Here is a 26,119-nt window from a genome sequence, read left to right as displayed (position 1 = left end):
ATATGGTAAGTTATCACATATGAAACCACCCTTCCAGGGAATGCTAACTCCACAGCTTGGGCATTGATTGGCTCAAGATGTTAAGAGCACATTTTCTCTTAATATTTCTTTGTTTAAGGTTGCTCATGTGGGCAGCCTGTGACAGTGTTATTCAGCACAAATCCACAGTATAATCTCTCCTCTCTTTCTCTCTCTGCACTCCCATTTTGCCAAAGCTGGGCTCTGGACACAGTCCAAACCCCTGCATAAAAAACAGAGCAGGCTCTCGCTTTTATTTCACTGGAGCACCTCTGGAACGGTTTCAGCAAAGGAATGGGGCCAGACTGACCGCCTTCAAGTCCGCAGTCGCTGCCGGTGGAAGGGCAAATATACAGACAAACAGATAGTGGCACAACCCAGGATCCTCTGTACACTGAGATAAGCCGTCTGTACAATCACCCTTAAAATAAACTCTGACTTTGGAGCGGAAGCTCGGACTGTGTCCCTCGTCCACATTGGCGTGGCTGCTGCTGGTCTGTTCAGAAGGAGAAACAGAGCATGAACTTTCATGCTTTATATGATGCCAGCAGAGATATCCTCATTGGTGCAGAGAAAGTCACATACTGTACATCAAAATGCAGGCTACAAGCAACTACGTAAAGCCCACATGAGCAGCTGAAATGAGACGTTCCGGTCCACATTCAAAGCACTGAAGGTTGCCACTCTCTGATGCTTATGTGCAGGCTGGAGAAAATCACTGTGTTATAACTGTACTGGGCAGACCAGCAAAATGATCATAATTAGCAAGTGGCAGCCGCTGTTGAGAAGCCAGGGATAAACGCGGGACAGGAACCCTTTGGGGTCTCGAGGGAAATCTGTTCCCTTATCAGTGTGTGCAGACAGGCTCATTACAGTGAGATAATTTTATCTGAAAGGCTTCCAGTAATACAATCTATTCTATATTGACTCCAGCGAAAGACCTAAAGAAGATTGTCTGAGAGCAGTTCACCCATTCAGTGGCCAAGATTTTACAAAAGATAAAGCATTCCATTTTTACTGCCCCACCCTTAGAGGCCGGCCAGCCCAGCCATGGACAGCTATAGTTAATTTTTGCTGTTACACAGTATATAATTATTTAATGCCGGAGGTCAGCTCCATGGAGCCAGCATTTGTTGTGAATAAGCCTCCTGTTAACAGAGTGTTTCTCAAAGTGTACGGGGGCCCTGATACTCATGCAGCTCTCATTAAAATAATCTGCAATTTTCAGGCTGTAAAACCAAATGACTGTAATTTCTAGAATGAGGCCACATTGTTATTTAGGGCCGAGTGTCAAGGGGCTTTGCCACTGCTTTTCTGAGGCTGGAATGTGTAGAGAAAGATTAGATTTTCGGCTCTCAACCCTGCAGACATTCTGCTCCAAGATAAACCTTGATATATGATAAATGGCAGCCCCTCCACTTCAGCGGGAGAAAAAGAAGCAGAGAAGCTGAAAGGGAGGGGTGGAGCCTGACAGTGAGGGGGTGTTTGAGCAGGAGGGGTGGAGCCTGACAGTGAGCGGGGGTGTTTGAGCAGGAGGGGTGGAGCCTGACAGTGAGGGGGGGTGTTTGAGCAGGAGGGGTGGAGCCTGACAGTGAGGGGGTGTCTGAGCAGGAGGGGTGGAGCCTGACAGTGAGTGGGGGTGTTTGAGCAGGAGGGGTGGAGCCTGACAGTGAGTGGGGATGTTTGAGCAGGAGGGGTGGAGCCTGACAGTGAGGGGGGGTGTTTGAGCAGGAGGGGTGGAGCCTGACAGTGAGGGGGGGTGTTTGAGCAGGAGGGGTGGAGCCTGACAGTGAGTGGGGGTGTATGAGCAGGAGGGGTGGAGCCTGACAGTGAGTGGGGGTGTTTGAGCAGGAGGGGTGGAGCCTGACAGTGAGGGGGGGTGTCTGAGCAGGAGGGGTGGAGCCTGACAGTGTGGGGGGTGTCTGAGCAGGAGGGGTGGAGCCTGACAGTGAGTGGGGGTGTCTGAGCAGGAGGGGTGGAGCCTGACAGTGAGTGGGGGTGTCTGAGCAGGAGGGGTGGAGCCTGACAGTGTGGGGGGTGTCTGAGCAGGAGGGGTGGAGCCTGACAGTGAGTGGGGGTGTTTGAGCAGGAGGGGTGGAGCCTGACAGTGAGTGGGGGTGTCTGAGCAGGAGGGGTGGAGCCTGACAGTGAGTGGGGGTGTTTGAGCAGGAGGAGTGGAGCCTGACAGTGAGTGGGGGTGTTTGAGCAGGAGGGGTGGAGCCTGACAGTGAGTGGGGGTGTCTGAACAGGAGGGGTGGAGCCTGACAGTGTGGGAGGTGTCTGAGCAGGAGGGGTGGAGCCTGACAGTGAGTGGGGGTGTTTGAGCAGGAGGGGTGGAGCCTGACAATGAGGGGGGGTGTTTGAGCAGGAGGGGTGGAGCCTGACAGTTAGTGGGGGTGTTTGAGCAGGAGGGGTGGAGCCGAGTTTATTTTTCATGTGGTGCAGCTTGGCGGGCCTTCCAGCTAATGCCATCGAGATACTCAACAAATCAGAATATCACCCCACAGTCCCACCCCCACACCCAACACAAATCCTTCTTCCATTCTCATGCCTTCCCTTCAGTATGTTTATGCCTGCAGATAAACTCATGGTTGTGATAATAGCTTGCTACAGAAGGGGAGCTGCCAGAGCGGATCAGGGGTGCAACCGCTGGTGATGACTGTCAGGAATACACTACAAGTTAGTCCAAGGAGTTACTCCAAGGTGAGTCGTTTTTCCCGTCACACCCCTACACTGGACCTTTAGGTTTCCCCACCTGTCAAATCCCACCTTAGCCCTTGAATACAGCAGTTGCCTTAACGTCTTACAAAACAATATACAGTGAAATGTTGCAATGTATGCTTCACAGCATGTTATGGAACTCTTTCTAAAGCATCCCATCTTACGTTACACTATTGTTAGCCTCTAGGGACAGAAAATACATTTGCCGCACTGGAAATGCAGCTGGTTGTTCCTGTGAAGGAATTTTCTTTTCCCCAATAATACATAATGCGATAGAGGTGTCACACTTCGGAAGTGACACACTTGGCCTCCGAAGCTGATCTGCACCTCTGTCTTAGACTAAAGTGATCCCTTTGCTGCCATGTTTTTTAAATGGTCCCAACCAAGCCTGGTTGTCTCATCGTCTCACTGTAAGTTTTAAGCAAATAGATTTTGGGGACTGAGTCTGTTGTGTCGTCTGCTGAGCGTTACAGAGCGTCCTAAGCCTTTGGCTTGACTGGGTCGGGGCCCCCGAATACTGATCATGAACTGTTTGAGATACGGCAGACCAGCCCGAGCAGAGAAGCTTTTTTGTCCTGAGAGCATCTCAAATTTGATGCTGAAACAAAGCAGTAAACAGACAGCAGGGCCCAAGTTAAAGGGATTTTTATCTATCTCAAGCCGTGGGCTACCCTCATGATTCCTAACCTCTAGAACAAATGATCCTTATCTTCAAGAGCACAGACAAATTCCATCATAGCATCCATGAAAATACCAGTCTAAAGAATCATCTGCAAAGGCTGCTCTGTCACACTATAAATATGAACATTTTATTAACATCTCATATGATATAACAAGTTCCATTTTTTAAAACCATTAGGTGATGCAGAGTGCCTAACCTATTTCAAAGGAAATTTCATAAATCAAGTATAATATTTAATTCTGGATAAAGGAACTTATCAGCTTGCTTCACTAGCTATTAAAAAAAACAGGAGCTCTGATAACTAAAATATGCAATAGTGGATTAGCTTGTGAACTTGGCAAGCAGTGAATGCTATGATTCTCTCACAGTGAATCCGCTAAAGCCATTGCCTGTGAAAGGACCAAGTGCTGCATCATACTCTAGCTTAGTGTGTACGAGTCAATCAACTAACCCAACCCACCATAGATCAAAAATGAGGTGCTCTCTCATGGAGCAAAGTGTTGATGCAGGAATGCTCCATCACCAAAAGGCAGAACTTACCTTTTCCTCCATCCTGTTCAGCCTGGAGCCAATGGTGTTATTCCCTCTGTTTCTAGTCCTCTCTGCACCGGCAAAGAAAGGCCGTTTGAATAAGCCGAAACGTGACAGCCAACAACCGAGACAGTATGGAAAGTTCTGTGATCAGGTGCCATGTCGGCATCCCAGCATGTGGCAGAAAGGGAAAGATTCCGAAAGAGAGGGGAATGAGAGACAGACAGACACAAAGAGACAGACAAACGAACGGACAGACAGGCAGACGGACAGTAAGATAGGAATAAGCTGGGCAATAAAAAAATACAAAGAACACATGCCTGAGACCACATCCTGAAGCACGTTTCTGAAAGGTTTGGCGGGGGGGGCTTGAGGCAGCTTTGATGTTTTGTGGGACTGCCTACTATGAGGCCAAGTACAGCACTCCCCAGGAAATGGATTTAGTGTGATTTTTGGAAGATCCGCAATATTCTGAGGTGCTGGCAGAAAGTGTCTGATGGTATAGTTCAGCAGCAGGGCAGACAAGGGCGAGTGTGTGAGAGAGAAGGAAAACAAACAGTCAGAGGAAGTAGAAAACCAACTCCTGAGGTCAGGAGAGAAAGGCAGGGAGTGTAAACGTCCAGCCTGTACATCCGCTGACGGTGGGTTCATTAGTATATCAGTGCTCAGGGCAGAGACCGAGTCAGCATCTGGGCAATCAGTCAGTGTTTGGCCTGAGTGGAAATTGGTTATTGATTGAGTCTGGAGTACTGTGGCTTCTCCTGACTGCAGTCGCCCAGCATTGCTCATACACACACCCCCTGAATCAGGTACAAGAATCTACCTGAGCTGCTCTGAAATAAGCTCAGCTTCCCCAAGGAATGGTCAAGCCTGTAAAGGTAAACATAAAGACACCCAGTTAGGGTCCAGCACATGGAGATACTGGGCCCCTGTTCAGGGACTAATTATAGTTACTAAAAAGGCAACGTGACAGAGGAGCAGACCTTCCACAGCAGCCATCTGCAGGCCGCTGAGCTCACCTCCTCTGGAGCTCCTTGATGCGCACCATGAGGTTTAGATGTCCCTGTGAGTACTGCTCCATCACGTCCCGCACGTCGTAAGGCTTACGCGCTTGCTGCAAAACACAGCCAGATAGCATTACTCCTCTGCTCATGCTCTGCCCGTACCTACGTTCACGCCCATGAGGACTATGGCAATCATTAGCCTCCTATGATGTACCACAACATAAATAATAAACAACAGCACATCTTAATGTGCAATTAAAACTGATTTAAATTAGTCCTTACAGGAACTAATTGAACCCAACTGGCCCAAAAGCGATTAAGAATTGCTCACTGCCCTCATTTTACTGCAAGGTTTGCTAGTAAACCAGAACGAGGTGGCACAGGCTTGCTTTGTTTGACTTAATCTCAAGTAGCTGTGCAACGTGAAGGACAAGTGTGAGGTCATGCTTCTGCTACAGGGCCCAAGTGTTTCCAAACCAGGGTGGGCCTCTTAAACGCGCTGTACTTAGAAGGAAAAACAGCACTGCCGAGTCAAAGGCAAACACTGTAGTCACGTCTGCTGTTAGGCAGCAGCACCTGACCACCTGTCCCGCCACATGCTTAGTCATCCCTCCGCGTCTCACATAGGTGTGAAGCAGAGACGATAAAGGAAAACCGCAGAGGGCTGTAACTAACAGTTTGCTCTTTATTTAGTATTGACAATCCTGTACTTCCCATTAAACACATGGCACCTTCGAGTTCATTACACACAGACTAAGGAAAACCTATTTTGATTTTTGCTTTTCTCTCTTCTTGCAATGATACCTTTCACCTTCACTCACCTGAAATCTCTTCTTGGCCAAAAAGAATCTCATCTTCTGGATTATACAGATGGCAGTTCGATGGGAGTCCCTCAACCTGTCAATTCATAAGGGACAGAGATTAGCTGCCTCTGAACCACCCCCACTGCAAGCCTGTGTACCACCTCTGCACTTGATAAACAGTGACCATTTTGTGATACAGACACAGACCTTTCGAGAACTTGCAGAATCTCAGTCCCCTCATACAAACTAGTACAGAAGATGATTGTAAAAAATCCCCAGACCTCAGTGGGACATCCAAAGAACTGGTGAGGATCAACCTAATCTAAGTGTATGTAGCGTTTTATAGTCCACTATCATCATCATAAACTTCAAATACTAGCTCCAACTGAAGTAGAGCAGCAAACCTTCCCATTGGGGGGGCACATCTGTGTGTGGGCTGCTGGGAGGGGAGGGGTTTAGATCTGCAGCAAACACTGTGTTTGCACAGGTGTGTGACAGAAAGGGGGAAAACACGCTCGGATTTCTGCCTCTGGAGTGATTATGAAAAGCAGTGACCTGCAGCTCATCCCATCTGCATGACACATCAGGTGCCCGCTCAATCGCTGCTCTGCAGCTGGTGGCCAAAGCAGAACCTCTGCAGAAGCACACAGACACTTTTGTGTTTCTAGCACTAAAGTAACCAAAATGAATTATCAAGCACAGAGATTCCTTAATGGACTGCAGTTAACTCAAGCAGGACCACGCTTCCCTTGAAGGGCGCGTCATGGTTAAGGTTTCTTAATGCGGCTCATTTCCATCGGTATAACAAGAGGAGAGCTCAGTGGAGTGCGTCGCTGACACGCAGCACAGCCGCGCAGCACGGCCACATGCTGCGCCCCCAGCTCTGTCAGCGCTGGGCCGTCCTTCCTCCCCCCATCAGGACATGGGCCACTTTGCTCACCATATGCCGTTTTATTGTTGCTCCATAACAGGGGTCATTGTGCACATGATAATGCAGATTCCCTGTCTGGCGGAGCCTCTGACGGCTTCATTAATTTCAGCAGGAAGCTCTCTGGCTGTTTATGGTTGCTGTGCCAGTCCAGCTGCATGGCTGGATAGCTCCACATCAAAGGATCATCACTCTGTGGACAGGCTGCTACAACACGTCGTGTGAGAGGGGAGAAGTACGGGGACTCCAGCGATCTCTCTGGCCTGTTATCCGGACAGGAAGCCACTAATTCTGCAGCTCCTTCAGGCAACTTGCCAGACAGAGTTTGTCAATTAAGAACTTGGCTGGAAAGATCTCCCTCACACCCGCAGGCTCTTCTGGTCCAGCATCGCTGACTTCTGACATCAAGACCACTGCTTGGCTACACTCCTCTTCCTACCCTGTGGCCAGATTTACAGCAAAGCTGGAAGATAACAAACAGACCACACACAACGACTCCTGCACGCTGGCTGACACACAGTACACTGACTCACACTTGACAGGTGTGCAAATCACTTGCAGGAGAAACATATGGGTATGAAACCAGCTTCTGTGAGCGCGGCATCTGAGCCGCCTACCCGGGGCTAGTGAGGAATCTGGAAGGCGTTCTGTGAGCGCGGCATCTGAGCCGCCTACCCGGGGCTGGTGAGGAATCTGGAAGGCGTTCTGTGAGCGCGGCATCTTAGAAAAGATATTCTTGCCAAAATTAACCTAATATTGATCATTCAGGTTTCAGCAGGGTGGATGAGGGCTTTTGGTTAGAGCAGATAGTGCGGTGGCTGAGCACATGGCTTCACCAGCTCAAGTCCCACGAGGAAGATTACTGCAGTAACATAAGCCGTAAAAAGGCAAGTGATGCAGCCAAAGCAAAGCTGGCGGGCCCCAGCTCCTCCTGGGGGGGGATGTTAAACACTGTAAGCACTCGCAGCAGTGCGCTTCCTGCTCACACTTACGTCTCCTGGCTGCCTTTTTCACACCCTCCCTAAATGAACATTATGCGGCTTTTGGCCTGCAGCCTGACCCAGCTACCGGGGGCGGCCCGGCAGCCCCGTGCGAACGCTTCACTCCCCATGCAGGTGTGCATGACGGCGTGGTGTCATGCATCACCACGGCTCGACAAGCTGAGGCTGCATCCAATTAACCCCCTTCTCAGCGTTGCCCCAGCCCCCGACCCTCCTCACCCCCACCATTAAATTGCCTTTGTATGCACGTCACTCAGCATTCTGATAAATTGCATTTTATTGCATCTGGGTCAGGGGGTTAGACCTATATTACCATATGTGGTGTGCCTCAGAAAAAAAAATCCTCCTCACAATGTCTAGGCAATTTTGTGGAAATTATCACAGCGATCCCGCAGCGCCAGACAGCTGTATCACTTCCAGGTCCATTTACATCCCAGTGGGTCCTGGTTTTCTTAAGGAGCCTCCAAACCAGACAGAAATTGCACCCCACTGCTGATACAAAAGTGGGGGGAAGCAGTGTAAAGTGATGGACTGTATGAAGACCGGCACATGTCCGTACATAATGCTCTATATCCTCCACATTAATAACATTAACGTATAACACATTATTTTGTTCCAAAATAGCTACATTTCTCAAAGACACAAACGACATATGAGAAGACGCTATGCTGACGGCTGACAAATGCCAGGGACAGCAAATGGCTTGTTAGCACAAAGACGGTGGGAGGAGGGTCATCATTTTCTGCAGCACTTTCTGTGATTACATCCTGGCTCTCCTGGACATTTGGAATTCCACTGGAGTGTGTTTGAGTCAAGTGGCGGGGGGGGGGTGGGGGGGGGGACATGGGAATAGACCCATCTGTCTGCGGCTGTAGCAATGCTTCCTTTCCCAGCCTGGGCTTGGCGCTGCCGAGAGGTCCCATGACCCCTGTGGGTCACCATCTGCTCGTCAGCCTGGCACGTTGCCTGCCTGCCTGCTAGTCTGTCTGACCCTCTGTCTGTCTGCTTGCCTCTCTGTCTGTCTGTCTGCTGGCAGCCTGGTATGCTGCCTGCCTGCCAATCTGTCTGTCTGTGTCTGCCTGCCAGCCTGCCTATCTGTCTGTCTGCCTGCCTGGCACACTGCCTGCCTGAAGAGTGCAGCCTCTACCAGAGCCCCAACCAGATGCTGGACAGCTCCGCTGCCTGTCTGTCTGTCTGTCTGTCTGTCTGTCTGTCTGTCTGTCTGCCTGCGGCATTTCCTGCCTGCAAAGCACAGCCCATACCGCAGCCTGACCCAGCTGTAGGACAGCTTCACTTTCTGCCTGTCAGCATGGCATGCTGTCTTCCTGCTTACCTGTTTGTCTGTGGTATTTCATGCCTGCAGAGCACAGCCCCTACCACAGCCCGGCTCAGCTGCTGGACAGCTCCACTGCCTGCCTGTTTGTCTGCTTGCCTCATTTCTGGCCTACAGAGCACATCCCTTACCACAGCCCTGCCCAGCTGCAGGACAGCTCCGCTGCCTGCCTGTCTGTCTGCAGGGAACAGCCCCTATTGCAGCTTGGCCCAGCTGCTGGACAGCTCTGATGGCAGTTTCAGCTTTTGGCAGCGAGATGCTTCTCATTAGCAGGTAGTAAGACAGGGAACATGCTACTCAGTAGCTCTAGCTTTCACTCCCGCATGCAACCTGTGACTTTCACCTGTCAACTTATTATTTATTCACTCATTAACATTCACCACAGACCAAGGTGCTACTGACTTGGTTTAAACTTTCATGTTCGACTTCCATGTTCAGTGTACAAGTTGTTCAAAAATTAGTTGCATTTATTCCCCAGATACGATGGTGGGCTCCCAGTGGGGGCTTTGGTTGAGGTGTGATGGAAAGTAATCGCCACACACTAACAGGATAATGGTCCTGCATTCAGAGTGCCACTCGAGCTCTTCCTCTTTGGATCTACAGTCATTATCTTAATCTCTGGTGGAGTGAGATCTTATAAAACAGCCGATATCAGCCAGACATCATGCCAAAGCTGCTTTCCTGTGGTCACCTACTTTCTATTGAAGAATAAAGCGGGGGGAGGGGGGGGCGTAACAGCCCAGACTCTCTCAGGCAGCTCCTCTCTCCTGACAAACACCCCCCCCAACCCCCACCCCACTGTGTGGAGGGCCAATACAGGCCAATGCTGCGCACGCAGACTGTGCCAAACAGTAGCCTCTGCCTGTCCAGCTGGGTGGTCTCTGTCGAGCCACTGGGGTCAGGTGCCAGCTCAATGCCGATCGGGCCACTCGCAGAGCCACATCTGGCTCCGTCGCCCAATGACAGCGTCTGGGCTGTGCCGCGTCACACAGAAGGCGCACCTGGGCTTTCACAGCCTGCCGCAGGGCTAATTTGGATAGGCGTAGTGGATGGCTAATGGCCGGAGCTGCTGGATTCAGGGGAGACAAACGAAAGCTGTGCCTCTGCTCGTGCTCAGGCTCAGGAGAGGGTCGGGGGCTTGAAAAAAGGGTGGAGAGACAATGCAAAGCTGTACTGCTACTCCATGATAGTCGCTAGGCGACCTGGGAGCCCCCACTGCTGCTATGGGCCAAAGAATACGTGTCATCAGGGTAACGGATGGGGAGGCGGGGGCTACTACAGGCCCACAAAAACTCATGGCAGCTTCTGTGAATAAGCCCCATTGTCCCCCGTAATATTTCTAGGGACATTATGCCTCAGCGCTGCCAGCGGGGGCCGCGGCATAGATGGGGACAGTGAGAAAGAGGAGGAAAACAGGCGGATGAGGAGAGGAAATGGAGGGCTGCCCTGGACAGCCAGCCTGCACTGCCAGCACCTGTGAAAGTTCACAGCCACTCATCAGCTCCCTGAAGTGCCCAGCAACACCCAGCAGCTCCCACCAGTGCAGAGCAGCTCCCAACAGTGCCTAGCAATGCCCAGCAGTGCCCAACAGTGCCTAGCAGTGCCCAACAGTGCCTAGCAATGCCCAGCAGAAACACCCAGCAGCTCCCTCCAGTGCAGAGCAGCTCCCAACAGTGCCTAGCAATGTCCAGCAGTGCCCAACAGTGCCTAGCAGCTCCCAACAGTGCCTAGCAATGCCCAGCAGTGCCCAACAGTGCCTAGCAGCTCCCAACAGTGCCTAGCAATGCCCAGCAGTGCCCAACAGCACCCTGCAACACCCAGCACCTCCCAGTAGCTCTCAGCAGCGCTAGTGTCACCCAGCACCATCCTTCAGCTCTTCTGCCCGAAGACATGGTGAGGAATGCTGGCAGCTCCATCTTGGGGCCACGATGAGGCTCTCAGGCCCACTGCTGGCCCTCAGCCAGTCTCCCACATGGCTGCCCAGAGGCACCTGCACCTGGCCTCACCCGGTGCTGCCAGCCTCCTTGTCTGCTGGCTCAGTTCAGCGGCCACAGGTGCTCCTTTTGTCTGGAGCTTCCCATGAAAAGGCTTCTGTGATGTGTCCTGGCGCCAGGTTACACTGGGGGGAGACGTGAGTGGGGATCTGGACAGCTGGCTTACATGCATGTGTGCGTGTGCGCGTGCATGCATGCGTGGGAGCCCAGCCAGACATCTGGACACCAAGAAAACAAACGTCGTAGTCACGACAAGATCAAAGATCGAGACGGGACAGGAAATAGCGACGCTGATCCCGCAAACAACACTGCACCCGGGACATCAAAGAGGCCCTCGCTCACTTTCTCTCTGCCCAGCCCAAAATAGCTGCTTGGGAAACAATGGACCCTACACCAGCCCACTGTACCCAGAGATCTGGCTGACAATGTGTTTAAGAAAACAATGAATGTGTTTGCTGTATCTCCAGCGCTGATTACAGGCCTGCTGATAGCTCCGCTGATGTGGGGGCCAGTTAGCAGGACGGGAAATTCAAAGAGTCACAACAATGGCAAAAAAAAGACAGACACAGAAGGAGAGTTTTCCGCTTTCTTGGTTCTGTCAAGGTCTTGTCTTAAAAAAACATAGATTGCTCTGTGGAGGTATAGAATCCCAACACTGGACATTAGAAAAAGAAATAAAACCTCTGCAAAATGGACAGCTGATATTGTAAATAAAGCAAATCATACCATAACCCTTTTCACATCTAAATCTAAGGGCGCACTCACACTTGGCCCGGCTGCCTTGTACTGTGCCCAGTGGTTACATACATGTACATATGTGCGCAGATTTGTCTTGAAATTTTGTCTCGACTTGAAAATCTCACTCCGGACTGCTGACCAAAGTTGCCAACCTTGCGTTTTATTTTAAGTGAAAAGCCAAAATGCAGTTTTCGTCTGAAACGACTTGTCATTCCCTTTGCGTTGTTACTCCGATAATTATAAAACAAATATGAGAAAACATCACCCATGTCACTTTTTGTATCATTTCGAAATAAAACTGCCCATACCCAACTATAATTAAACTGTAAACCAGCAATTAAAATGCATTTCTTATGTTATAAAATATTTATTTTCATTTATATGAAGGGACAAGACATACTAATTCTCCCAAAACTTGGAAAAAGTAATACGGTCATATAATACCGTCACCGTCCAGAAAGTGAAAAATACCGTGATAATTATAGGTCATATCGCCCATCTCTATTACATCTCTATAGTACCAGTAATTATACAATTACAGGCAATGCTAACGCTGTATACTGCAAACGTAAACCATGCATCATATCAGTCATACTGTAGATTCAACAAGCCTGAAAAACTGCCGAAACTCAATAATACCCTATGTAAGAATTTAACACATCATGCTATATAGAATATTAAAATGTCAGATAGTTAAATATGATTTCCCTAGCTTGAAATCGGAGCAGGGGTGGCCAATCTTATGCGGAAAGGGCAGGTGTGTATGTGGGTTTTTGCTGCAGCTCCCTAATTAGATTACTAATTAGAGGACTGATTGGCTGAAGAGCCCTCACACCGGGGTTTGAACAGCTGATCTAAAGGTTATCCCAAAAACCTGCATACACACCGGCCCTTTGCGGATAAGATTGGCCACCGCTGACGTAAGGGATCCTACCCTGATCTCGCGATATAGCAAACAGGCTACGTTAACATAATCAAACTATCATCTGTACCTAGATGCTATTATGCTACGCTGTTTAAAGGGGCAGTTCACCCCAAAACTGAAAAAAATATGTTTTATTGGGACTTTAGTGCTATCTATCCACCCAGGTTGTTTTTGCTTGGAGTTGGTTAGTTTTGGAGATATCAGCCGTAGAAATGTTGGGCTTCTCTTGAATATAATGGGAGTGAATGGTATTCTTTCTGTGTTGATTATAGCGCCAGAAAAAAACACATTTGAAAAATTCAACAGCAACGTCTCATACCAGAAATCATGAAGATACTCAATTCAAGATAAGACACAGACTATGTTGTGAGCAGTTTAATGTACAAATTATTTTCTTCCACTGAACTCCCCATACCAATCGTATAACTGCGCAGAAGATCCGAGCACGAGGACCCCGGCGATATCCTCTACGCAGTGATACGATTGGTGTGTGGAGTTAGGTAGAAGAAAACAGTTCGCAGATTAAACTACTTACAAGGGGCGTGACGGACAGGGCATTGCTTCGCTATCACGTGGGGAAGCGGGACTGTGTGCACAGTGAAGTTCAGGAGGGACCAGGCTGATACGCCTGCAACTTGTGACCTCAATAAAGCTCTTTTTAGACATCACTTTCTGACAGGCTCGGGGTTGCTCTTTATCAAAGGTAAGAGACTACCTCGGAAGGAATGCCACCTCTCAAGGTTTTTACTGCTTTGATTTAGGGCTCAACGCAACAGTGAACTCCATCCCAAGACAAACCAGCTCCACGAGTCCACTGTCACATTCTGTAATAACAGTAAAAACAATGTGGACCCGGCACCGCTGATGCACCCGTACTAACAATAAACTTTATTTATAGAGCACATTTCAAGCCAGAGTGCACAAAGTGCTTTAAAAGAAAAATATACAAATAGTATAACTATATATACGTAGATTTAAAAACAGGGTGTTGGGGAATCAGAGCTAATCTTTAAAGGGGGGCTGTTTCAGAGCACCATCAGTACCAGTAAAAAGTCTGGACACACCTACCCATATAAAGGATTATTTGTACTATTCCCTACATTTTGGAATAATTATCAAGACATCAAAACTATAAAGTAACATATATGGAATTATGCACTGAAGAAAAAAAGTATTAAACAAAAAATATTCTTTGTTGTGGGAGGGGGGCAGCTCTGTGGGCTATGACTCACCTCAAAGTAGCAAATTTACTGCACATGTGTCCAATATCAAAAGCTTAAACTCAGAGGTTAAGACGCCACTAGCTGTTACTTTCTTTGAACATACAACCTATTTTGTATTCTGTCCATGTTGCCATTTTTTCTTAAGATGTCACGGAAACTGACAGGCATTTATCTACCAAGAGAACCAGGCAGGAACCAAGAGTTACCATAGAGCTAGGGAGACACCTGGCACTCCCCCTCACTGGCCCGTCACTCACGGCCTGTCCTTTTCATCCCCACCATCAAAGTAAGAGCCCTAGCCTTTGACAGCCTATGAAATATCTTCATTAAGCCCCCCCAGCCTCCATGTGTGTGTCTACACACAACGGCGTATCAAAGGCACAGCTAAACTGCTCACATTTGCTACCTGCCATGGTAGATAACCGTCACACTGCCGGCCCACACGCCCATGTGCCTTTTCATCTGTTCGGAAAAGATTCAGGCAGGCGGGTTTCGGTCAGCAGGTTCGGGCAGGCAGGTCGGGGCAGTGGGTTCGGGCAGGCAGTTTAGGCTGGCGGGTTCAGGCCAGCGCGTTCGGGCCAGCAGGTTTGGGCTGGTGGGTTTGGGCAGGCAGTTGGGGCCGGCGGGTTCGGGCTGGCGGGTTTGGGGTGGTGGGTTCGGGCCAGTGGGTTCAGGCAGGTGGGTTTGGGCAGGCAGTTGGGGCAGGTGGGTTTGGGCCGGTGGGTTCGGGCTGGTGGGTTTGGGCCGGTGGGTTTGGGCCGGTGGGTTCGGGCCAGCAGGTTTGGGTTGGTGGGTTTGGGCTGGCAGGTTCAGGTTGAGGTGTTTGGGCCGGTGGTGGCAGTTACATAGGAATGACGACAGAGCTCGGTGACTGGAGCCCCGGACCCAGCGAGGGAATCCCACCAGTGGGCCGCAGAGCCTCGGCAGCCGCCTTTCTCGTCACGGCTGGTTCACGCTCCGTGTGCCTTATTCACCCTGACACACTGTAACTAAACAGAATTATTGTCACAAAGAATGGGGAGCTGATCAGGTCGAATAAAAGGGCTCGCACTCACACTCCTGTCTGCAGGCCTCTGCATTAACACAGGCCGTTAGAGAGCGCCTCCTACGTGCCCACCCGTGCGGCACGCACACTGCTAATTTGCACGCTCCATTGGCTGCCAAAAGGGACAACATTTTCCCCACAAAATAGTCTGACAGTGTCAAAAACACCTGTTCTACTTGGAGATTAGTGATGTCTTATGTACCTCAAATAACCACTCCAAAGAGTATTGAAAAGGAACAAAAGGGAAAATGAAGACAAGTGAAATATGACAACAGGAGTGAATATATCATTGCGCAGGACTTAGTCGGTTAAGTTATGAAAAGCTAGACCGACTTACAATTTGCTTGCCATCAAACTCATCCTGAACGCACATCTGTGGCATGAAAAAGACCTTAAAAACCAAACCAACTCCAGCAGTGGTATCAGCATGTGATTCGGGGAGGCCTCGTCTCATCCGGTGCCCCAGAACACGGAGCACAGTGCAGATGAGATGCTTCAGTCAACACAAAAAACAAGCCAATTTCAAATATCAAAATTACACCGATATATTCGCTGTGTTCTTGCTTCTGACCTTCCATGACCCCTTATAAAAAGCTTAGTCAGACTTGGCACCTGCACAGTGATTGCTTCTAAGACAGGAGCCCCTCTCTCTCTGGTGGCTCTCTGTCCACCTCCCAGCAGCCCGGTGCTGAAGCCGCTTTTCAATCAGGCCATTGTCAGAGTGTATGGGACTGGGCACAATGGCCCTTTGTCTCTGCTGCAGGATGACGACTCTCCCTGGCCACCACTGTCCCTCTGGTGGAAGCCTCCTTGTGTTTTCTCTGTATAAATTAGCCCTTTTAGCCAATGCGCTGGGCTGGGCGTCTCTGCCACAGGACACCTCGCGGTCGGCAGAGAGGTTACAAACGCTCCTTACGTGCTTCTAACGCTTCGTGTCTCAGCTGTCATAACAGGTAACAACAAATAAGCACTGACCGGCCTAACATTTAGCGCAGAAGCATGGAGATGATGCCCTCATACCTGAAATGGAAAACAACTGCACATTTGCCTTTCAGCTTGTAGACCAAAGCTGGAAGCTACTTTGCCGAAATATTTAGTTGTTCACCAAGTGAAAACAAGCTGCACGTTCAAGTCTGTGCTGTAAACTACTCTACATAATTTTAACAGCAATCATTTTGGTGATGAAAATTAAGACCTACGGGCCACAATAACAGATAAAAGTCAGAAATGTATTTGCTGTGAGTGATATTGCTATCACCCCCCTTTAAGCTCGAGTGGCAAATGTATGCATAGCAACAAAACCTTTCACGTCCAAGTATTTAGCTGGGTCATTGTTTACAGCCGTGTAACCCTGGTGCCGGCCTGCCTGAGCTAAGGAGAGAAAAAAACATGTAGTGTGTGTGTGTGTGTGTGTGTGTGTGTGTGTTTGTGGGTTTGCATAGATCACATTTGAGGACCAAATTGTCCCCAAAGTGTAGTAATGCCTGAAATTTCCCTACTTTGGGGGACATCTTTTGAGGTCCCCATTTGGATAACCCCAGTTTTATAAAAATCTGTGAATGCAATCAAAAAAGTAAAAATGCCAAAAGTCTTTGGTTGGTTACTTATGGTTAAGGTTAGGGATGGGTAGGGGTTAAGGGTGTCGTGATTGGGATTAGGGTTTTTCCCATAGAAATGAATGGATGGTCCCCATTTAGATAGGAAGACCAACTTGTGTGTGTGTGTTTGCGTATGTGTGTGTCTGTGTGTTTCATGGGGGAGGTGGGCTGAAAGGAGTGGGCTTAAGAGCCGCAGTTGCAGCATTGTCTTGACTCACCCCCCCCACCCCCAGGCTGTAAAGCCATTTCAGCTGCAGACACGAGGAGCACATTCTGCCTCTTTCCACCTCTTGAGTCAACAGGCCAGGGTCAGGGGTCAGGGGTCAGGGCAGATATAAAAAGCAGGGAGAGAGAGACAGTCGCGGTGGCAGAGGGGACAGTGGGGGAGGGGCTGTCACCAGAGAGAGCTTCTATCTTGTATTCTTTTGTTTTTTTTGACGGGGCGAGGAGTTTACAGTCGCACAATTAAAATGTTAGTATTGACTCCTGCCAGACTGACACCTGAATACGCGCAGACGCACACAGCCACCAGCTGGAGGTGCTGCACTTGAAACCGTAATACATGATCGTAATACATGACTATACACGACTGTAATGCAACCCTGGCAGTGAACAGTACTTCAAAAGTAAATATAACTATCTGTTTTTTATCTGTGTTCTGGAAGTTGCAGCAAATTGTATGTTTAGTACACTGAAATTACACCAAGAGTAACAAGCAGTCTTTCACCACCATTAGGATTGTGTGTTATACCTGTGTAGTGCTTATTAAACTTCACATGCTGAGTGGAGTTACACACTGGGGGCGGGGGGCATACTGTGAGCTGCAGGGGATCATTAACTACACAGGTGTATATAGACACAAATCAGTTTTGCCAACAGTGGAACAATAGGGTGGGAGCATCTGATCCCTCTGAAGGCAAACAGCCAGATCTGGATTGCAAGGAGCAAAAAGAATGCAAGAAGAATCCTAACATCTGGCTATGAATTAAACATGAAATCTGACACATTATATAATTGGCTTCTGGCAAAAACATCACAGGAAAAACAGTGGATCCTCCTCAAACATATCTGTCAAGTTTCTGGTTAAGCTGCTAGGCAAATAGTTATAGTGATTTAACTGATTTAAAGGGTAACTAGGTTAGGTTCAGGGGTCAAGGAATATGACAGAACAAAAATTTATCATTTTATCTTCTAAACACAAGACTCAAGTGTGAGAATACAAATAGTACTTCTGGTGAGTGCCAGCCATTTTAACAAAATTATTTTTATGATTTTATGTTTAAACATTTCTTAGAGAAATACTGTGTAAACCCATCTAATTAAAACACACACACACACGTAGTAAAAAACACATGGCAAACGACAAATTCCATAATAAGTTTCAACTTTGCTTCAATCTACCATAATATAAAATTTTCTAAATGTGGTATATGTGTTTCTTTGCATTTCATGTTTTACTGAAGAAGGACACTCACTAAGTGTCTGTGGTTAAAGTTTACTTTCAGTGAGTTATGCCTGATCATGCCTGAACTCTGGTTAACAAACCATACAATAACCTGGATTATGTCATTGATTACACAGGTCTACAAAAAAAAAAAAATCAGGTGCCAAGGTTTTTTGAATGGATTTAAGGTATATTGAGGGCGCTGAATTCAAAAATCCCATTACTTTTGCTGAATTGGTTCTAGTTTTTGAGATAATGGGCATCCATGAAAATAATGCATTCCCCCAATGTGACTTGTATGTGATAACAAATGCAATAGCTTTTCTTTTATTGTTAAAGAGTCTTTTAACTCTTTAACAGTGTCTTAGGTAATGAAATATCCCATATAATTATATTGTATTTAAATTTGTAGGATTGCTATAAAAGCGACTTTTTGAAGCCAGAATTCAACTGTGAATTTGCAGAGGAAAGAGGTCGGCTACAGTATAAGTTTGTCAACCCAGTCTTGGTTTATACCCAGAAAGTTCTGTCTTAATAAGTATATACTGTAAATACATATAAACATTATGACTTGATGGTCCTGAGATTCGTAAACACATGAACAATTCCAATTTTACCAAATGCATGAATGACACTGAGGCTTCAGCCTGGAAGAGCTTTGTCTCTGTTGAGAAGAATGACTTGGGTAATCACAGAGCAGACAATTATGAAGAACTGGTGTAAGATATGCTTGCTAACTTCAGAAATTTGGGAGTTAATATGAGCAGAAAGATGCTCCATAGCCATTTAAACAGATTTCCAGATAACCTTGGAGACTTCAGCAAGGAACAAGGTGAGAGGTTCCACCAGGATATGAAGGTGATGGAGGAGAGATATCAAGGCAGATGAGACATACACATGATGGCAGACTAGTGTTGGAGTCTCCAACGTGATTGTCCTGATGACACACATAAAAGGAAATTGCATATACAGCGTTTTTTGAAGCATTGACATTAATAACAATTAATAACTAATATTGTATTAATTAATCAAATCCTACATAACCTTTTCCTGTCACTGTTAGAAATTTTTAATTTCTTTTTTGTATGATGTTAGACTTTACATACTAGTTAAAAATATTCTTGCGATTCTGAATGCTTTTCAAACGTGTTGCGTTAATTAATTAATTGATTAACTATTAAATATCTCAGAAACTAGAGCCAATCTAGCAAAACCGAAGTCATATTCTTAATCAGCACCATAAACTTAATATAAAACCGTTCAGACATCGTTGGCACCAAAATCACTGTATACAAGTGTTATTAATAACCAAGCTTTGCCAGGTGTCTGCAGAAAGCAGACTCAGTTATAGTTCAGGAAGTTATAAATTGGCATTATAAACTGTCATCCATCCCAAAGTGCCAAATCGCTGGCAGCTTCAGTTCAGGTGCGGGGCCACAAGGTCAGAAATCAGTGACACAAGCGTGTGGCCACTTTGCTGGGGCTCATGCCTCCCCAACTCCCACCAACATAAAAATGTGAAAAACTGACACTCATTCAATCACCTATGAAATATGCCAGGTTAAAACATCGACTATGTCATTATGTGATGGAATTCTGGGAATAAAACTGATTTTTAGGCAGCAACAAAGCAGCAGAGCCAAACATCCATGTCACCAAAAAACGGAAGAGAAGTTCAGCTGGACAAAGATGGGAGGCAGGATATAGACGTGGGATTTATAAAGCACTGCTGCTATTCCCAGTTTCAGGGAGACTGTCGACGTATGAAGTGAGCGGTCACTGTCAGCCACTGAAGCACATTCCTTTATAGCAGAAATGCCTGCAGGCATGCGCGGTCACTGCATACAGGTGTGCAGTGCAGGGGAGGGCAGGCGGCAGCCCCCAGAGGGACAGGCCAGCCTTTGTTAGCATGCCCGTTGGCCCAGGTGTCCATAGGAAGCTTGCAGAGAAGGAGGATGAGCGTGTTCTGGAAGTTCACCTTCATCAAATTTGTATCCCATTACTTTTAAGCCCTGGGTTTATACCTGCTGTTACGGCTTGAATATGAACCTAGGGGGCAATTCATGTCAAGTCAACTTATGAAGCTACAATCTATGCAGAACCCAGATGGCCTGAAACAGGGAAAATGGCAGTACACTCCACTCAGTGTGTGTTTGCCGTGTGCTCTGTCACCCCTCACTGGCAGTACACTCCACTCAGTGTGTGTTTGCCCTGTGCTCTGTCACCCCTCACTGGCAGTACACTCCACTCAGTGTGTGTTTGCCGTGTGCTCTGTCACCCCTCACTGGCAGTGCACTCCACTCGGTGTGTGTTTGCCGTGTGCTCTGTCACCCCTCACTGGCAGTACACTCCACTCAGTGTGTGTTTGCCCTGTGCTCTGTCACCCCTCACTGGCAGTACACTCCACTCAGTGTGTGTTTGCCCTGTGCTCTGTCACCCCTCACTGGCAGTACACTCCACTCAGTGTGTGTTTGCCCTGTGCTCTGTCACCCCTCACTGGCAGTACACTTCACTCAGTGTGTGTTTGCCGTGTGCTCTGTCACCCCTCACTGGCAGTACACTCCACTCAGTGTGTGTTTGCCCTGTGCTCTGTCACCCCTCACTGGCAGTACACTCCACTCAGTGTGTGTTTGCCCTGTGCTCTGTCACCCCTCACTGGCAGTACACTCCACTCAGTGTGTGTTTGCCCTGTGCTCTGTCACCCCTCACTGGCAGTACACTCCACTCAGTGTGTGTTTGCCCTGTGCTCTGTCACCTCTCACTGGCAGTACACTCCACTCAGTGTGTCTTCGCCCTGTGCTCTGTCACCCCTCACTGGCAGTACACTCCACTCAGTGTGTCTTTGCCCTGTGCTCTGTCACCCCTCACTGGCAGTACACTCCACTCAGTGTGTGTTTGCCCTGTGCTCTGTCACCCCTCACTGGCAGTACACTCCACTCAGTGTGTGTTTGCCGTGTGCTCTGTCACCCCTCACTGGCAGTACACTCCACTCAGTGTGTCTTCGCCCTGTGCTCTGTCACCCCTCACTGGCAGTACACTCCACTCAGTGTGTCTTTGCCCTGTGCTCTGTCACCCCTCACTGGCAGTACACTCCACTCAGTGTGTGTTTGCCCTGTGCTCTGTCACCCCTCACTGGCAGTACACTCCACTCAGTGTGTGTTTGCCGTGTGCTCTGTCACCCCTCACTGGCAGTACACTCCACTCAGTGTGTCTTTGCCCTGCTCTCTGTATGCTGTCACAGCATCACAATCCCCACACTACCCACTGCCACCAGCACATGGCTGTCTGCTCAGCATGGGCAGCATGGAAATTGAGAACAATGCCTGCAGGGTAGTTTTTTCCACTGGAGTTTCCCCGTGCTTTTACACATTTTTCGGAAAAAAAGGCTAAAATTTATATTTAAAATGATCTCTCTGGTAACACAGCCAGACACAAAAAACTCTGAATAAGCATTTTAATATGAGACCTGAACATCTCCACTGAAGACAAGCAGAAAGTCCTGCTTCTCAGACAAGCGCAGTTCTCATACCCCACATTAACCAGGAGGCCCGCCCCAGATCTGCCTGGTTAAACAGTCACTGGACACTGGAGGCCGTCACATGATCCATACACCCTGTTCCCGGCTCCCAGGCTCATTGGCAGTGGTCCGCAGGGGGCTGAGTTAAGCACAACGTTGGCTGCAAGCGGGAGTTGCCTGAAGGATTAATGACCAGGGCAAACAAGCAGCTGAAACACTGACCTGGCTGTTCTCCAAATGGCTCTTTTCTACCTCTGATTTGTACCACAGCAATGACTTTTTTCTGTTGCTTTTCTAAATAATCTACAATAACCAAACAACGGTGCGTTGGACCCAGGCAATCTGCTCTCAGAGACTGCAGTTAATTAATCTCAACTGCACATTTATGCCTGCATTTCCAGCCTAATGTAGAGCCTCATAATATTACAGTTCACTAGAATAACTCCTAGAAAATCAACCAGGAATTATAACACAACTATTAATTTGCAATACTGAAAAAAATGGCCAAAGAGTGAAAAAAGACTGCAGCTCACTGATGTGATACTTACAAAGAAGAACACAGCAACACTCCCCCCTAGTGGTACGATTTATTTACTGCTCAGATGGGTGCATAGGCGTATACCGGATTCACACCCTGGCCAGTCAGAGAGTCCTGCAGACTGCTGCTGTGTGTCTTCTTTACCTCACTAATAGGCCTGATGTGTGCCGCCAGAACAAACTGGCCTTTTTTTGCTTACCTAATCTATAGCATCGGTTCTACATGTTCAGCTCCCAATGGGGCACACCGCTCACGGTAGATAATCTATAGCATCGGTTCTACATGTTCAGCTCCCAATGGGGAACACCGTTCATGGTAATGACACTGCTGAATGCAATCTGCAAGTTAACTGGTTTTATTCCCTCCAGATGCATCCCAAAAATCCCAGGATTACTCGGGGCACTGGCGCCCCCTGTGTTACGTAGGTTATTTAGCAGAGAGGCCGTCTGGCCCTTATGTAGAGGGCGGGAGGCAGATGCTAGAGCAGCTCCAGTCCTGCTTAGAACTGCTCACCTCACAGACCTCGAGGAATTTGCTGTCCACATTTTCAGGGGAGCATTTTAACTCAAATGCCGCTTTAAGTTGCAGCTCTTGGCCTGTAAGTTCCAGCTCCAGAGGTGGAAAGTTCAGGTCCAGAAAGTACAAACCCAGACCAAGGTTTTGTTTTAACCAACCAGCTGTGACTGTGACTCTTTATACTCAACTGGTTGATTGAAACAAAACCTTGGTCTGGATTTGTACTTTCCGGACCAGAGTTTTTCCACCTCTGTCCAGATCTGAGCCAGTTTATCCTGCAGCAGAATACAATGAGCATATCCTGTTAATTTTACCATCCATTTTCTGCATCCCCTTATCCTATTCAGGGTTGTGGGTGGTCCAGAGCCTGTCCAGAAGCTATGGGTGCAAGGCAGAAACAACCCAGGATAGGGCAACAACCCATCGCAGGGCAAACTCACACACCATGCACTCACACATGCACCCCTATGGGCAATTTGGTAACTACAATTAACCTCAGCATGTTTTTGGATTGTGGGGGGGGCAGGAACCAGGGTACCTGGAGGAAACCTCATGATGACACGGGGAGAACATGCAAACTCCATACACATGTAACCCAGGCAGAGACTCCAACCCTGGGCCCTGATGTGTGAGGCAACAGTGCTAACCACTGCACCACCATGCTGTCCCCCCGCCCCCCAATAATTTTAAGTGTGGGGAAAAACACCTAATTAAGATGCACAGATCTGACTGTGTTTGTGGGCCAGTGATGGTTCTCGCTCTGTCTTGAGGAGCAGGGTGGCGGCAGAGATCCGGTCGGGCGGCAGACTCACTGCGAAGTGTGCATGACGGGGGTGAGCGTACTGTCCCGCTCGGGGTCCATATCCAGTTCATCGTCAACACTGCTGTCATGCCACAGAGGCGGAGGAGCAATCTTCCTCACTGCGGGAACACATTACAGGCACACCGTTACATACCAGCTGCATAACAACAATTGTATCTGCACCCAAAGGTGGCACTTCACAATGTAGCGGGCAAATGTCACTTCTTGCCTGTTTCTTGTGGGACACAGAAAGAGGAGATTGACGTCCAGGACTGCTGGCGGCCTGAAGAGACATGGAATTATGGTGAGCGCTTGGGTTTACTGCGAGGACAGAACACTCACACATAGACAACGAGGGTATTAGCCTTACAGCCAAAGGCTGAGAAAGCACCCAAAGACAGGGAGACAGCAGGGCTGGGTGAGGGGACAGAATGGGTGCAGAAAAGGAGGCCGACGTGAGCTCACCACATAATCTCAGGGCTTGGGGTTCAGATGGGCGTTGGCAGTCTCGTCATAGGACAGGTGAAAAAGGGGAAGTAAAAAACAGGAGCTCACAAACCTCTAAAGCCTTCAAACTTGTGTGCGCATATGATATTTTCTTATTCATGGCTGTATGCTTTGGGCACTTACAACTTCACCAAGAAAGCACATTATAATGACTTTTCACATATTGTTTAGGTGCTGATTGTGCTGATGGCATCCGTAGCTGTTCAGCTTTTGTGTCTTTTGTGTATTCCTATTTTAAGAAATTAACTATTTTTATGAACTTTTCTGTGATGACCACCACACCAATCCTGGGCCAAGAGTGCAGAGTAATTTTTATTTTTTTTATTTTTTCCTGCTGGCCTTTTGGTGTGTGTGCACATACAACCATGAAAAAAATTAAGAGACCACTCTATATTTTTAAACAAATCTGCATTTTAAAATCTTGGATTAATGGTGGTTCTGTTGGCAGGAGGCTACGCTGAGCAGCAGGATGCTTCCAGGCTCAAAATTTGAAAGGCAGCAGCACACAAGAACAAAGTGATGTAGGAAACACTGTGAATGACCAGCCAGGTAAAGGGCGGAAGCTGCATCCCAATGCCAGAGATAATTGTTAAATTATCGATCAGTTTCTCATTAAACGCAGGATCACCTCGAGTGACCTTCAAAAGGAATGGGAATCATTAAGTGCAGGTGTGAAGTGCACTGGTAGGACAGTTTGTATCAGGCTCCTAGAAGCAGGACTGAAGTCCCATAAAGCAAAGAAGAAGCCCTTCATTAATGAGAAACAGGGAAGAACCAGGCTGCAGTTTGCAAAAATGCATATATTATTCACAGATGCACATCCTTAAATTGAGTAACGAATTAAACAAAAAATTATGCTGCAGTCCCTTAATTTTTTCGGCGACTGTATGTCGGACCCTATGGTGCTTGTACTGTAAGTCACACTTAACCAAAATAGTTTTGACTACTCATAAACATTTACAACCCGGTAACCAAGAAACATTACGGACAGATTAAAAACCTGTAGCCCAAATGGCTAGTTTTGTTTCACAACAGGGCCGAAGGGCCGACTATCAGCCAGGTGTGGCTTCCTACCAGAATGGGTATCAGAGGAAAACTGCCCGCAGTCTTCAGGCACCGGCTCAAACGTGATATTGGGAACAGTGAGGGAGTTAGACCCATTGTCCTTCTCAGTCTTGGGTTTCCTCCCCTTCTTTAACTGTTCCAAGCAATATACAAAAGAGAGTCAGGCACACACAGTCTATTGATACGGACCCACAAAGAAAGACAGCAGCATGACATGTATGCAAATATGCTGTCATTAGCTGACATGGCATATGACAAAGCACAACTGTACGGTATCTGGGACAAAGTTATTAAACAATACATCCCCAGAGCTGCAGGCTGCAAGGGTGTCACGCATGCATACCATCATCTTGGACTTAGAGATGGACTGTATGTATGTGTTGCCTGGTAACCTCTTGCCCACAAAAATCTTGTAGGTTGCTGAGTTAGAGTTCTGCAAGGCAAAACATCTCCACGAAGTCTGATGGAGGACAGGTCAGAGAAATCAGACTGCTGGGGTGATAATAATGACACATCAAAGGACATGTGCCACCAAGCCGTGGGCTTTACCTGTATGAGACAGGCGGCTGCCGGGATTTGTCTGTTAAAGTGCTTCTGTCTTTGTTTCTGCTGGACCTTCAGAGCAAAGCCAGAACCCAAGATTCCCTGCGGAGAGGGACCAAAAAGGTTCACCGAGCTTTCCGTGAAAAATTAAATGGAGGGTACAAGGACCCACCTGAGTCTATCCAAGTTCTGTATCTACTTATCCTGTATAAGGTCATTGTCAGCCTGGAACTTAACCTGGGAAGCCCAGGTCCAGCAGACACGGGACTCCTTGGGAAATTCACCTAAGCCCGTATTTTTGAACTGAGAGGAAGCGTGTACAAACATGGGGGGACATGCAAAATCCAGACAAAGACGGGAGAAGGGAGTGAGCCAACGTCCCTAGAGGGTGAGGACACAGCATTGCTCACTGGGCCACCCAGAAACATAAGAGTAACACCCTTGGTGAAATGGTTGTATGATGCTACTTATTGGGGCTGGGAGCAGAATGCAACAAAACACACAGCACAATCTGTGACTTACAGAAGGCAGGGCGAAGAAGGAGATGGCAAAAACTGAGAAACAGGATGCAATAGTCTTGCCAATCCAGGTCTGTGGCACCTTGTCCCCATAGCCTATGGTGGTGACAGTCACCTAGGGGCAG

General features: G+C 48.0%; 1 protein-coding gene across 4 annotated transcripts in view; it reads right to left on the bottom strand.

The window, feature by feature from the left end:
- trpm5 (transient receptor potential cation channel, subfamily M, member 5) overlaps positions 1-26,119 on the bottom strand; it is a 91,924-nt gene that overhangs the window by 43,321 nt on the left and 22,484 nt on the right. For all 4 annotated transcript variants that reach the window (XR_011993778.1, XR_011993779.1, XM_072718037.1 and 1 more), the window contains exons 7-17: positions 25,999-26,109; positions 25,483-25,578; positions 25,277-25,393; positions 24,943-25,066; positions 23,827-23,868; positions 23,591-23,644; positions 23,372-23,480; positions 5,778-5,853; positions 4,972-5,066; positions 4,776-4,822; positions 3,962-4,023 (exon numbers count right to left, since the gene is read on the bottom strand). Coding sequence is in view for 2 of the 4 variants with exons in the window: in XM_072718037.1 (XP_072574138.1) it covers positions 3,962-4,023; positions 4,776-4,822; positions 4,972-5,066; positions 5,778-5,853; positions 23,372-23,480; positions 23,591-23,644; positions 23,827-23,868; positions 24,943-25,066; positions 25,277-25,393; positions 25,483-25,578; positions 25,999-26,109 (933 nt within the window). In the remaining 2 variants the exon portion in view is untranslated. The remainder of the gene's footprint in view (positions 1-3,961; positions 4,024-4,775; positions 4,823-4,971; positions 5,067-5,777; positions 5,854-23,371; positions 23,481-23,590; positions 23,645-23,826; positions 23,869-24,942; positions 25,067-25,276; positions 25,394-25,482; positions 25,579-25,998; positions 26,110-26,119) is intronic.

Source organism: Paramormyrops kingsleyae, chromosome 11 (genome assembly GCF_048594095.1).
Source record: "Paramormyrops kingsleyae isolate MSU_618 chromosome 11, PKINGS_0.4, whole genome shotgun sequence".
Lineage (NCBI taxonomy): Eukaryota > Metazoa > Chordata > Actinopteri > Osteoglossiformes > Mormyridae > Paramormyrops > Paramormyrops kingsleyae.
The sequence above is the reverse complement of the archived record's forward strand: the minus strand, read 5'-3'. Positions and strand labels throughout refer to the sequence as shown.